The 15,392-nt window shown below is 40.7% G+C and overlaps 1 protein-coding gene across 1 annotated transcript in view; it reads left to right on the forward strand.

The window, feature by feature from the left end:
- Positions 1-720: 720 nt before the first annotated feature.
- NFKB1 (nuclear factor kappa B subunit 1) overlaps positions 721-15,392 on the forward strand; it is a 60,414-nt gene continuing 45,742 nt past the window's right edge. The window contains 3 exon segments of the mRNA XM_056327423.1: positions 721-1,225; positions 13,894-13,943; positions 15,089-15,173. Coding sequence (XP_056183398.1) covers positions 736-1,225; positions 13,894-13,943; positions 15,089-15,173 — 625 coding nt within the window. The 5' untranslated portion in view covers positions 721-735.

Consider the following 15,392-nt stretch of genomic DNA (forward strand, 5'->3'; position numbering starts at 1 on the left):
CTAACACACATCAGGTGAGCCATGCTGGCTGCTGATTTGGGTTGCTCTTCAACCTTAGCAAACCAGACATTTAAGACTCAGCATAAAGATGTTTGAACTTTAATGTTTCACATAGTATTTTTTCTGATTAAACATGGCACTAGCTGATTTTCTTCAGCCTTGATCAGATGTTTCTGGGGAACTTGGTTACTCTACTACAAACTTGGATTTCAGTATTAAGACAACCAGCATATTATTGATAGTTGGCATTGCTTAACAGAAGTTAACCAACCTTGAGTTTGCTCTGCCAGAAGCTGTATCAATCCACAGAGAAAGGGTGCTGTGTAGCCTGTACACTCTGCTCAGTGCTGTTTTCAGGCATCAGGTGGTAGCCAATCAGCAAGCCCCCTTTTATGAAATGCCCACGAAAGCCAGCTGATGGCCAGGCACTAGGTGAGTTTAAATTCACTCTATGCATAGTCTTTCTTCCTTCAGAACTTCGTTAACTAACACGAAGATGTCAGCGGCCACCAGATCGGGCCTGACTCCACAGAAGCGTTGAGAATGTCACTGCAGGCCAAGCAACACGGGCAACGACACAGTAATTCTTGTGGTGGTGATAACACCCCTGGGATGAAAAGGCTCATTTATTGACATGGCTTCCTCCAGGCGGGAGGGCCAGTCCCGGGGCGAGGGATTTCGTCGCCAGCGGGTGGGGGTGACAGGCGCTTCCCTGGCTCCGCGCCGCCCCGCTCGATGCGCGGGCTTCTCCTCAGCCCTGAGGCGGCGGGCGGCGCCCAGGGCCCCCGCCAAGGCCGCCCGGCGCTGCTGGAGCCGTACGGGCGCCCCCCAGCGGCTGCGCCTGCCCAGCGCCCGCCGGCTCCCTCTCTGCCCCCCAACGGCTGCCCGCTCCCGCCCCGCCCCTCCAGCGCGGCCGTTTGCGCTGTCGGAGCGTCAGCGGGAATTTCCAGCCAGGAAGTGCGGCGAGCCGGGGGGCAGGCGGCCGCGGGGGCGGAGGCTACGCAGGCGGCGGCCGCGCAAGCCGGTGCCGCTCGGCTGCCCTCGCCAGCGGGCCCGGGGCGGGCGGGAGGGAGGGGGGAAAGTCCGCGCGGAGCCAGGGCGCGGGCGGCGCCGGCGTCGTCACGCCGGGTACATGGCGCGGCGCTGAGGGACGCGCGGCCGGGACCCGCCAGCGGCAGACGTCGGCGACGGCGACGAGGAGGAGGCGCCGCCAGCCCTGCCCCGGGTGAGCCCCAGGCGGCCCCTGACCCGCCGCCCGCTGCCTTCTTTCTCCCCCGCCCTTACCTCGGCGCCCGTTCGCCGCCGGCTCCGCTTCCTCCGTCGCGCACCGCCGCTGCCCGGCGCGGGGCGAAGCCGGGGCGGGAGCGGGCAGCCTCGGGCTGGGCTGGGCGGGAGGGAAGCGCTGCGGGGAGCGTGGCGGCGCCCCGCCGACGGGGGGGTGCTGCCGACGGGAAGCGTGTCCCCCCGTGCGTAGCGCCGGGCAGCCGCTCGCCTGCGGCCTCGGCCTGGGCGCGGAGCTCCCGCTGAAGCCGGGGCGGCTGCGGCGAGCGAGAGGGGAAGGGCGGGCGGCCGGCCGGCGGCGGCCGGTGCCGTGAGGCGGCATTCGGGGCCTGCGGAGCCGGGGGCCGTGTCCCGGCGAGGCGCACACCGCCTTTCTCCCGGTGCGCGGCTGACGGAAGGGGCGGCCGCCCCCCGCTTTCCTCTCCGTTGCGGCTCTGAGAAGGTGCCCGGTTAGTGCGCGGGCCCTCACGCCTCTTCTGCGGCTTGTGTTCCTGTGAGCACGCAGGGGGCTTTTCCGCTGGTGGGTTAGACGCGGTTTTCCTCGCTGGGAAGGGGTGTCAGCGAGGGACTGTCAAGTAACGCGAACACGTTTGAACCCCGCCGGTTCTGCTGACCGTGTAGCGGCTGTCTGTCGGCAAAGGAGGTGCCGCTTTTTTATGCCGGTGGTGCCGGAGGTGAGGGGCGCGGAGCCTGAGGCGCGGCGGGTCCGTGCGGGCCGGCCGCTGGCAGCTTCGGGTGGCCCTGGCCTGGGGGCCTTGCCGTGTCGCACGCTGTAACCTAAGGCTGTTTTCAGAAATGTTAGTGATTTATTTTTTTTTTCCTAAAAGGTAGTTTTGTAGTTAAGCGGTGAAACTGAAAAGCTCTTGCCGTGACAAGGAACTTTATTGGACCGGTGGCTCTGTTTCATTTGATCTTAAACCCAAGAATATTCAACACCTTCACAATTATTTTTTTACCTATTGACCCACTCTGCTTTGATGGTAACTTTGATAAAGAAGCACTGTTGACTTATTTTATGTGAACATAAAATGGGGCATTGTTTCTGAACTGTAGAACAGGTGAGCGATGTGGTATTTGGCCATTATCATAATGCAGCCTGCTGATATGTGATTTCATTTAAATAAGTAAATGTGGTGCCTGTAAGCATTTGTGAAGTAAGGTTTTATAGGCAAGGGATCATCTGCTGCGTTTCAGCTTCCTGCTTTAAAATGCTCAAAATTTTTGCTAAAGAGTAACATTCTAAAGGAAATACAGATGTATTTAACTGTTTCAAAGTACCGATCATATTTGATATATTTTGTGCTTCAGAAGTCTTCTTTTCATTTACCCTGTTCACAGGGAAAAGTAGCACTAAGTAGATGAAGTCTCAGCTGTGTCACCTTGTGCCTTACATGCGTTAAGATGCTATACCACCACTGCCAAGCTCACAGAACAGGGATGAAAATACATCACTTGGCTTTTATTAACATCCAGAGTCTGTGCTATGTACTGTGAAGTATCAACTTTTGAAATAGTATTTCAGTAAAAGCATTTTTGATTCTTTTGTAAGAGAATGTAGCTGCCCATTCTAGCAAAGCATTAACCAAGACGTCATTGTAAGACGTCATCCTGTCTACAGTGTTTCGTAACCTACAAAAATGACTACAAATTGAGAAAACGAAAGAGGAAAAAGCAGCCTGTAACTATCTGGAGGCAAATCCTCTCTTCTCTAAACTTTCCTGGCTCAAGAATTTAACTGACAGTTATGCTGAAATACTGTTGTCAGCATCTGCCACAGGATGTGGAGATTTCAAGGAAACTCAGTGCTGAAGTATATGCAAGGTTGGTTAAATTATTTAATGTGAAATATTATACAGAAGGGAGAAGGCCTTTTTCTTTCCACCTTCTATCCCATTTTTAAAGAAAGAAATGTTAATCAGCGGTAGAGTCATCAAAAAATGAAACTATTTTCTCATGCAAGTAATGAATACACTTTGAATAGAGTTAAGTTTGTAAAACTGAGAACAGCTTTGTATCACTTTGTGTCATGTGTTTTTAAAAAATAATGTAGCAGACAAACTTCATAACTATTCGCTTAGGTCAGTCAGCACCTTGGTAATATTTCTGTAGTATATATTTTGAAGTCAGAAAAAAGTATGTGTTGGGAGAGAGAACAGGGAATCTTGGGAGAGGGTAGAAAGCATACAATGATACTTCGTTTCTTTGCACATTTGAAAATTTCCTGCTTAATTTATTGAAAAACAGCAATTTCATTGTTTCTCAATTATGATGTATTTGACTTTCAAAATCAATTTTAATAATCAATTTAAATTATTTTTTTATTGCGGTGGTGTTACGTGAATTTGATAATAAGATACCTACAAATAAATACTACTGATGCGAATTTGCTAATTACTGGATTTTTTTTTTTTTTTTTTTTTTTTTTTTTTAGTTTTTCTGAAAACAATACTCTTCCTTTTCATCATTGCTTTTTCCCAGATCCTTCCTATGCCAGTATCTCTTGAATACATGCAAACTCTAGAAATAAGTGCAGTTAGGAATTCATGTTATCGTGCTTATTGTGTTGCTGAGTCTGGAAGGACAGGAACCAAGTTTGAAGGCCTGTGAGCGTGTACTATCAAGGATGCTGTATGCCAGTTAGAAAGTTCAGGTCTCCCTCCTCAATAGTTGAACGCATACAAAGTAAATGTTTTGAAGTTGTAAAGGTACAGTGAAAGGCAGTTTATTTTTTGCTAACTTATAGTTGGCTTCCTAATGTAGCTAGTGATGAGAAAATTCTGCGGTCTTCAGAGATTCTGGTTAATTACTTCTGTGCTTTCACAGTTGCTTCAAAATACACTTGCTAAAATCTTCTCATCTTTCAGTGCTGTAGATGTTTGCCAACTATATTCAGAAGCATTAGTCTTAAAGAAAATTGTTACTTATTTCCCTAGGCTCCTAATGAAAACTCTGAAGTTAGTTTAAAAAAAAATATTTCCATCATGTTGATAGCTTTTCTTTGGTTCTCGTACACAAGATCACACAGGTATTATAAAAGAGGAGAGAATGTTTCAGCTAAATAATGAAAAAGAAATTCTTGGTCCCTTTTAGTTCTGACACAGGTATTTTAGAAGTGGACCTTCTAATTTGATGTCCTTTAAATAAGCTGTGAACCTTTTATGAAATTCTACATTGATAAGATCATAATTACGGTTGTCATTAACTGTGCCCTTAGGTCAGTCAGGCACTGAGTTTGCATCTAATTTTGAGCATAGAAATAATTCAATGAGTCTTCTTCAGTGCTTTCATTTAAACATAGATAGTTTGCTGAAGCATTGCTGACAGTTTCAGAAGTAAGGCCTTAAAAGATGTTTCAAATTATTCTAGTCTCAAGGTAAAATCCTTTGTTTAGGACTTAGGTGGAGCTGACATACCTTGTGTGGGAAGGAAGCTACTATTGCTATTACTAGCATTTCCCCCCTCCCCTCCTTTCAACTTCTATGTTCTTTTGATAAGCAGTGCCAGATACTAATTTTTTTTCTTCATTTAAAGTGCAGAATTAGCTAAACTAAAACATCTCTGTATTTCATTGCATCCTCGAAGCAAACTGTACTGGTGTCAACAGATCAAGAGTAAAGTAGGTCTGAGTTGTGTGGTATTGGGTTTTTTCTGTTTGGTTTTGTTTCTTTTAAAGATCATATTCCTACCTGTTTAAATACTTATGGACAGATTGTAACACAAAGTAGAAACAAAGCGGGCAAATGGTTTTTGGGTCTTGTTAGTTTAGTCTGAGTGCTTTTTATGTCATAGATACTGTAGATAATTGAGGCTGTAGGATTTTTACTATTTCTTTGTAAAAAAAATTAAAAATAAAACCAAACAAAACCCAAACCTTAGTAACCACTTTGCACCTATAGATTTGAAACCTAAGGTATAACTGTAATAGTGCTGGACTCAAATCTACATCTTTGGTTCCACTTACTGACTGTTTTCTGTCATGTTGTATTTTCAGTGGCTGTTCGAAACCAAAAGGACACTAAGAAACTCTTAGCTCACTTTTGTGATTGCAGTGGTAACAGCCCTTGCTATTTTCTGAGCCCTCTGGTGCCACCGTTGTTCATGAGATAAGGGACTGCGTCTTCAGTAAGACCCCAGAACATGTGTGATAGTACTTGGTGATACAGCAAACCTTATGTGAACTGGACTTCTGAAGTCTTGTGTTTGCTTGTTTCTTGCTTCTCAGGAACACTGTTCTCCCCCCCTCCCCCCAAAAAAACCCAACAACAACAAAAAACCCCACCATCCAACCAAAAAGTTTGCTGTTTAATATTCATTACACTTCAGGCTTACGAAAGAGGTGTGTGTGGCTTTTTAAGTTAAAGTTTGACTTTGATGAACAACTTTGTATGAACTAGAACTATTTGTAAAGAATATTCAGTCATTCTTTTTAGTCTGCAGGAAAAAGTAACAGCATTTTAACATGATATTCAGGTTAGTTCAAGTAGCATTACCGTTCCACGTGGCTAAAATACAGTGCAGTTACTAGAGTTGTTTTGCTGTGTTGAACCTCAGTATTTTTACATATACTTAGCATTATACATATACCAAAGTGTGTTTGTCATATATTTGAATACTGTTTATTCTTTTGGTTTAAGTTGCTTTGAATGTGTTTTAACAAAAACATTCTAACTTTATTCCAACAATATCCTGGAAAAACTGTTCATATGTTTATGGCATCTTAGTGTTTCCTCCCATCATATTAGTTCACTACTTTGACATTTGGGAAAGGGGTAAAACACATAAAAATTCTGTTTGTAAAGTCACTTAATAAAGCAACCATTCAGGTTGTCTAGTTATTCTTTGCTGATGAATTTCATGATTCTATGAATTTTTCTTCAAATTCAGTAGTTATCTGGGGTAATAAATTTGAGTCCAGATTTTCTACAATAATTCTGCACCCAACAATTCTGATTCAGAGGATTGCACTTCTGAAGTCACTTTAATACTTGTGATTGATTTGATTTCCTAAATGTTTTGTAGGTTTTACACGACTGTCCAATAATGCATCCACTCATGACTGAAAATGTTTGGAAATGTTAACTTAAACAGTTTTTTAATTTTCAGAATATGTAGCCAGAACTACCAGGTCCCACCCAACAGGAAATAATAAGCAGACTTGGTTAATAACAAGAAGAGACAATCATCTGTGTTATATTAGAAAAACAAACAGTGTCTTTTAGGGTTATGTAGTATTATTGCAGCTGCAACAGTCTACGGATGAGAAGTAGTCTGCAGAGGAAAGTAGTATCTGTGATAAAAATGCCTCGCTGCACAAACCTTATCTCACTTTTATACTGAGAAACTATACTCAAATCTTTATTCAGAGATTACACATCTTTGTAGCAGCTGAAGGAAAGTAAAAAATACAACTTCCATATGCTACTTTTGTGGAAATTGAGCACTGTGGAGTTCTATACTGAGAATACAGTTTCTGTAAAGCAGACCCCTATACCCCCAGGGTACTGAAGTCATAGATGGAAGAAGAAATATTAGTAAACTTTCAACATTTAAAGGCCAACTTCAAATTTCAAGTCTCTTTCATTACTGAGTTAAAAACCCTTCAAAAAACATAGCTGGTGGGGCTGCTTGTCAACTTGAACAAGTTTGCAATCACTTCTCGTGGTTTTACAATGTTTTTTCTTTCTTGTTTGTGCTAAAGAGATCTGTGCCAATATTGTGAGTGAAAGTATGCATGACAGTTAGTCCCTTAGTATTTTGGTTCTGTTTACTTTGCATATTTTAGAATGCTGTAGCTGTTTATCACCTTTTATTTTGAATAATCCAGGGATTCGCTGTCTGTAGCGCACCCACCCACCCTTTATTTTAAAAAGGAAAACGTATGTGTATTTTCCCAGTTTGTTCAGGCTGTGCATCAGGACAGTGTTCATCTAAATGATAAATATTAAATCTGGTATTAGCCTTTGTCTGGGGACTTCAGAAACAGTGTAATTTATTAAAATGGATACAATCAAAATGAGTAGTTGAGAACAATGTAAATAAAATAACCATTGGTAAAACCTTTTCTGTGTTAAGATTTTGCTTGATTAATATTTGGGAGGGGGCTGTCTCTTTTCCCTCTCCAGAAAATTTTCTTCTGCAGCAGCTTCACTAATAGCAACAGTAATGGAAGTAAAAGGTGCTGGTAGCTAAGGTTTAGTTGTGTAGACCTGCTTTAAGCAGGTTTGGACAATATGCGTTCAAAATGCCAGGAACCGTTTGGAATCCTGCCTGTACAATATTCCCACTGTTGTTACGTTGCTTTTAACAAAAATGGGATTTATTTTAAGGAAAGCACCTTCTATTCAGCCTTTAAAAATCAAAGTGGTTAGAAGGACATGCACAGCTTACACTAAAGGCTGCCCAGGTAACTGCTGTAGGTTCGTGACCCAGCTTATGTGTCCTCTGAAACATCAGAAGACTTAAGCCTGTGTATATGTATGGGCTACTGTTTTGTGCAGAGGTAGAAAACAGCAGTTCTCAGACTTCCTTTTTTCCTTTCCTTTGCTTCTCTAAGAATATATTCTGCACCAACGTTTTTTTCTCTGGAGCTGTACTTGCAGAATTTTGGGAAAAATAATTGGGTTACGAGGGAAATGAAGTGCTGGTTGAAGTTGAGAGGAGGTGGCCAGAGCTAAGGTGAAAAGGCCAGGTGTTGAAGGGGATGGGCAGCATCCTGACTTAGAGTGCACTGCAGTGATGAAGGTGTGAGACTAAGCATCATGGATTAATATCTCTGTTCTGTCAGAGCACCCTGCTCTGTCCTCTAGCCAGAACCATCTTATCAGCTCTTGTCCTGCTTCCAGCCCTGACCCAGCAACTCAGTGTATTGTGCAATGCATTTCCCAGCATCTCCACTTGGGAAATGCTGATCTCTAAAACAATTGTCCCTGTATAGATACACATTGCGTTTTGCAAAGGATGGAGAAGTGAGGCTCAAGGGTGGATAGTAAAGAAGTAAACAATACTAAGTAAAACACACTGTAGAGATGGTAAAGTACAACAGTTACTGGTTTTGCCTCAATATTTCATAGCCGCTACAGGATTCCAGAGAACTTGATGCTGTTCCTTAAAGCATAGTTCTCTGCAATCCAATAACTTGCCATGTTTTATAGCCCTGATGTAGCAAAAATATGCTTACAATATAATACACCAGCCACATGCTTTTGCATTTTATCTTTATTCATCTCAATTTTTAATAAGTGAAATAAGCAGGCTAAGAGCATAATCACAGCGAATTTCATTACTTTCATTCAGTGTCCAGTTAAAGAAGTTTATTTTTAACAGATAAATTCCAATGAAAGCCACGTTAAAGAGCGGAAGAACACTCTGCTAGAAAACTTGCAGGAAGAACTGTGCTTTCAGTGTATCAAGTCAGCTGAAGTGTAGCAGTTGCTTCTTGTCTTGAGGCTTGCTTTCTGAATCCCAGCCTTGAAAGGTGAGAACAGGTTGATGTAAAACCTTTCTTAAAGTAAGAGATGGGCATTCTTCAACATCAAAATTAATGTAAAGCATCAGACTAATTCCAGTTCACAAGTGTAATGAACTCTGGGTAATAAATACGATTCACTAGCATATCTTCAGTGCACCTTTTTGCAGAGTAATGCCTGAATTTCCATCTGGTTAGACTGGTCTGTGCTATAACCAAACCTTTTTCTGTAAAATATTGATCTGTCCTGAACTCAGTCTTTGTACTGAACTAATTAAAAAATAATGGACAAGTTTTAGAAGAGATGAGTTGATTCTTTGTATTTTAAAACACAACAGCAGGCAGATACCCCGATTCTCATCTTTTGCATTCATATTCTGAGGATATAAAGGGCATCCTGTCACATCAGGTTTTTATGATTTTGTTTGGTTGGGTGAAAGTTTAAGAGATGAGTGGCTGATAAGAGTTACCACCAGGCATCGCACTCTTATGATGAGGCAGGTCTTTGTGGGGTTGAGAAGTTGATAATACTGTTCCTCTTTTATCTCTCCAAATTGATTAAAAACCCAATATTTATTCAAAGAACACAGATTAAAAGTAGAGACCTGCTTACCATGTCTCCCTTTGAAGGTTTGGGAAAGGAAGTGTATGTCATCTTTTGTTTTCTTTCTCTGGTTATATCTGTGTTCAACTATTTAGGTTAATACTGAGATGATTTTATTTTCTGCTTGGAGGAATGAGAGGTCTTCCAAATTTGTTACTGTGGATACTGTTCAGGTTTTTAGTCAGGCCAGTATGAGACCAAAGGAAGAAAGGAAGGAATGATGTTTAAAATCTTAGGGTTTTTTAAAGGCATGCAGCTGTTGGGTGAGATGTCTATAGATGTTTTCAGAAATAACTGGACCATTATCATCTGAATCAAACATTAAAGCTTGACTCCTTATAGCTGATGAAATTTGCATGGAGTTATGTTTGTAGAAAGGAAATAGGAAGCTGTCCCATTCCCTGTTTGCAAGTATTGGATTGGATACTGGTATCCAAGAGGAAAATTGTTTACCTCATTTTTAAAATTCAGGCCAGAAAATTGGAGAGAAACAGCAGAGGGAAGGGTCTGGTTGGTTACAGGCAGCTATCTTTGTTTTTAAAAGTCAGATACAGTGGATGTTGGAGAACAGCAGGAGAGAAATCTGAAATCAGATGATTGAGATAAACAAAAATGAGAATTGTTGTTCCTGGATGGAGCATTCCTACATTAATTATGTTGTTTCCATCTTAAATGCCTGATCCTTTTGAATCTTTCAAACAAATATTCAGAATACAATAAATTAACTCATGTTCTTCCAGCTGTGCCTACTTGTACCTGGTATTATTTAGTTATTAAGGAGTAGAGATGCAGAGTAACTGCCATTATGTTTGCTTGGTTGCATCATCTTCCATATATGCGTTTATATGTGTATTTTCCTAGGCCTTTTCCTTCCCCCCCCCCCCCCCCCAACCTTTTTCACAATGGTAGCTGACCCACTGGGGGTAAAGGAATACTGCACACACACACATATGTGCTGCATACATGTCCCTCAGTTGGCACATCTGTGTGGTTTTGGACAAGTTCAGCTGGATTTTATGTTTTTCCTTTGAACTAGGAGCTAAACGACATGCCTTTAACCACCTTTGAATTTTCACACTAAAAAATACTGTGAGTTGAAAAGTTGAAGTTTCCTGTGCCCCATTATATGAAAGACTTCAGACGATCTCCAGGGTGGAGTCTGTCGTGGTTGACTGTGGTCTGCAGGTGTAAGGGTATTTTTTTATTGTAGATGCAAGTTTGCAGTACGGTTTGTGGGAATCAGAGATTACGTGGGAAGCAGGTATATGTGGTAACACGAGTTTCCACAACACAATTTTAATCCCAGTCATCTTCAAATGAGAGAGAGGTGGTTTTGACTTGACTTCTCTGAGATGCACATAGCAGCAAATACAGCTTGGATAAAAACAATCTCTGCCCCAAAATACAGCTTGTGTAAGGAAAGAATGAACAAAGGTACTCGTGGTAGATGCTAATCTTACCACTTAATGCATGTAGGAAAGGTGCTTAGAAACTCAAGCCGTAAGGGAAGAGGCCAATTAAAAGTCATACGATTAATGCTAGGGTCTGTTTTTCTGAAAGTGTCTCTTTGGTTTTTTAATCATGTTATTGACTCCCTGGATTTGCCCATTTTCTTGTAAAAGAAAGCTTAGGGATTTCTTAACTAAATAAATCCTAAGGAAATAAATTCTATTTTGGAGGCGGGGCTCACAGAACATTTTTGACAATTGTTTGGATTTGAAAGAGGAGAAGATATATAGTGAAACTGAGAGTGTTTTCAGTCATTTAGAGGGGTCATTTTAAACTGCTGGGTTAATTTTTATCTAGGCCCTGAAAAAGTAGTCAAGTGTCAGTTTACATGCACAAAGGCATATGTTTGCACATCTGAATCATGGTGTGTTTGTAATAAACTGGTGCAGCAAGCCAGAGAGAATGTCTTTAACCTCTCCCTCAAACGCTACTTGAACACAAAGGATCTGGTGTGAGAGAGATTGTTTAATACCTGGTTAGAAATTGATTAGTACCTACCTACAGGTAGCTGGGTAGTATGTGGGTGTTTACCTTGCTGCTTCTGAGTGTAATGTTCATCTTCAGTGACTGCTGTTTTGCCCTCATGGCATTGTTCATTGCATCAGTCAAAAAGCCAGAAATGACCACTTTCATCAGGTGCAATTGAAGGACTGATTCAGGTGGACGTAGGTTTTATTTCTGTATGGATTCTAATTTTTGTATCAAAGTACTTTAAATGAAAAGCTTTTGGCAATACTGCCTCTGCGATATTTTTCCACTTTGTTGAAGTCACATACTGTAGAACTGTAAATGTGACCAGGAAGCGTAGCGGGTGTGAGAACTGCCCTTCTCCCACAGGGTTCTGCTGGAGTGAGACCGATGCATATCTTGTTGGGCTTACAGAAAAAGCTGTGAGATGCTTTATTTGAAAGTTTTGCAGACAAGTATACATATAGCAAACACGCAAGTGGGCAGATGTTATTCATATTAGCTCCTTAGAATATATTTTTTTCCTGAATAAGCATATTTACCAAGGTCATTGGGTACTTCAGGTGTTTTGGAACACAATTTTGCATATGTGACTTATGACATAGTGAGTGAATAAATATGAGAGATCAAAAAACCAAGGCTTTTAGGACCAGCTTTTATTGTTTATACAGAATAAATCTGGCATTTGCACTCAGTTCGTATATCAGTGTGCATCAGCAGGGCTGTTGAGGTCTTAAGATTTTTTTTTTTTTAATGTGATGTCCACACCTTTAACTGGGATGTGTTTGCCAAAACCTAAATTGCAGTTATTTCAGTGATTTCAGCAACTTGTTAATTGGTGATGAGAGTTATATTTTTTCTATGAAATGGAATGTCAAATAATAACGTCTTAGTAAAGTTTGTTGTATGCTGAAGGTTTTGTTACACCTTGTAAGTTTACTTTTTTCCATAAAGATTGATAATATCAATAGCAAATGACTGATGACAATAATACTTTGCAGAATGTGCTTGTGAGATAATGTGATGGACTGGTATTTTTTACGTAACTGAAATCCTGATGTATTAGGTGATGATGTACAGCATGGGTGACTGTGGCAGCTTGTTATGTCTGTTACTCATTTTTGGCTGAAATCTTAGGACCAGTGATTTGCTGTTGGCTCAAATACTACAAATAAATTTTAGCCAGTAAATATTTCTCTCTAAAATTGATAAACAAACGGGTGAGTACTTCTGTGTTTTAGGTTAAAAATCATTCTATCCTCATGGACCCCTTTTTCCTGGAAGTTGTCTGGGTATTGTCTGCTATTTCTCCATGTAAAATTTTGTTTCATTTTCTACTTGTGTGGCATGAGTGGCTATATGTTGTCTTTGGAGCTTGTTAACAAGCTGAATTGAGCCTCCATCGAAGTGGAGTACCTGAGTATTCCAATTTTCTTTTTGATATTTGCCTTTTTAGTTCCTGTGGAAGGTACATGGAGACTCACTTTTTCTTTACTGGTTTACTGCTCAGTTTTTCTTTACTGGTTTACTGATCGCTTGCCACTCTCTGTCTTACGGCAGTAGGTTTTCACAGTTCACTTTGTTGGAAAGCATGGTTCACATTCATTGTAGAATATGTGGGCCAGTGACATGTGTCTGTCTTCCATTATTTATTAACCTTATTTAAAGTGTTTGCTTGCATGCAGACATGAGTCTTTTGAGATAGTTACTACAGTTATTTTCAGATGCTCCCTTAGAGAGCCTTTGTTAGTAACATCAATGTAAGTGAAATTGTAATTCTTCCAATAACATCTCCATGAAAGGAAATAACACTGATCTTTTATAATAGACCTAATACATTCCTAAGAACATTTCCAGGGTCTGCTAATGGCTTGCTACTGGTCCCAGGAAAACTAACCCAGGCTAAACTTTCGCTTTCCCAGTATCCAGCATTTACATGTAGACCTGTGAGAGAGGATTAGGTATGTTGTGCATCCATAATTCTCATTGTCAGCAGAGTAGTTGTGAGAGCCAAGCACCAGCGGACCTCTGGAAATAAAGGTGTCCTCCAAAAGTAGTCAATATTTGACTCCTGGTTTTACTTAAAGAAAAAACATTGCATGTTCTTTCTCTGGCATCTTTATCTTGCATTTAGTAATACTTCACAAGAAAACCATCAGGGTTCATTCATGAATGCTCAGAAGTCTTTTTACTGTGTAAAAATGCAGAGTCCTGCTTTTGCTAAACAATGATAATTATTTTGCCTAAACTCTTAATGGCAGAATAGTCAGAGCAAAGAAAGAAACAAATTAATTCCTGATTTCAATACATTTTGACTTCAGAACTTGGACTGTAATTTTTAGCTGCTTGGGAGCAGGCAATGGAAAATCCTAGCTTGTAGCCTGTGGTGTCATTAGCCTGCCCCTTGCAAATACTGAGGAATCTTAAGAGTATTTTAGACATTATTAACATTATGAGTCAAATAGGAAGGGTCAGGGATGGGGCTTTTAACGCTAATGCTTTTCAAGTTTCTCTATAGCTGTACATTTTAAAAAATGAGAGTTCTAATAATGTTTTTGTGTTTCAGGACTTAAAATGGCAGAAGATTCCTATATTATGGGAGTGTCTGATCCCCAAGTAAGTAGATGTGTGTATTTTCCAAGCCCTGTATTCTTTCCTAGGTCTCTGTTTTGGCTTCCTCTTATATTGTCCTTCATTTCCTAGGCTTATCAATGTGGAGATATAAAAACATCGTAGGTATTGACAGAAATCAGATTCGGGGAAATCTAGGTGTGTTTTTTTTCCCTCTAAGGTGTTTTTTATGCGACCAGCCTTGGCACTGGTGAAATGGCTGAAATGAAAAGTAAAGCTAAGCCTGCTGAAAGAAGCAGTTGAAAAAATACTCATTTTTATTCCCCGTCTGCCTGTGATGCTTGCTCTTAAATTTCTTTTGTGGTGGACATCGGACTTTATCTGAAAATAATGCCCCTTATGCCCTAGAAAGCCCCTTTGTATCATCTTTTTGTGAAATTTGAATTGACATTGATGACTACAGTGCTCCTTCACTCACACAGATCAGTGGGCCTGGCTCTTCAGAAACTCTTCCTGATCTCATTAGGTCATTTCATGATTTATTTGAATTGTGAGAATGGTGTTTAAGTGAAAAGTCTGAGTGAAAAACAGATCATTCCTACTTACCTTAATTTCCAAAAAGAAACTACTTTCTCCTTTATGCTTGCTGCACTTTGGAAGATGATAGATTTATACCTGGCAACAATTACAGTGAGTTAAGACATATCAGTATTTAAAAAAAAAGAAAACAAAACCCAAACTGTAACTTGGCTATACTGTTTTCTTGTATTAGAGCTTGCATGAATATTTACATAAGGGATGTAGTCTGGTGGGGTTTAATCACATATGTGGAGATGAAAACTCACAGGTTCTCAGCAAGGCTTTGGGCAAGACATCTAGGATCAGATTTTCAGAATTTACCATATAAGCTCTTTTCAATATATAGTAGTTATTAGTGCATGTAAGCAAATTCCATATTTAGAAACACTGCAGTCTTGTGATACAGGTGAAAGAAACTTGGTCAGTACTGTCAGCTTTGTTTGCACTGCTGTTGCCAGCAAAAATAAAATAGATACAAAATGGTTATGTACTGCACCCGGGGTGTTTGCAGTCTCAATATCTGTAGAGAACTTTGAAATCCTTTGCTGATGGATGCTTTATGAAAGTATGTATATATGTAGTAATGAAGAATAAATTTTCTTTCAATACAGATGTTTGCAATGGATCAGTTAGTGGGAATGAATGCATTATTTAGTAATACAAATTACATCACTTCAGACTTGCCACTACGAACAGGTAGGAACTGTTGCTATTTGATTGTGCTGTTGTCCTGCTTTTTCTTCGAGTTTCTTTTTTTGTGAAGTTCTTTTCATAGGCTTTTTTGTTTACATCATAATACTAGATCCTGAGGTTGTCAGCTAGACTTTGTATTACACCCTTATGCATCTCTTTCTTGCCCTCATGAAACTTTCAACAGTGAGGCAGATCTGATTTTCTTTTGACCTGTATAGAAAC

This window comes from Falco biarmicus, chromosome 1, assembly GCF_023638135.1.
Source record: "Falco biarmicus isolate bFalBia1 chromosome 1, bFalBia1.pri, whole genome shotgun sequence".
Lineage (NCBI taxonomy): Eukaryota > Metazoa > Chordata > Aves > Falconiformes > Falconidae > Falco > Falco biarmicus.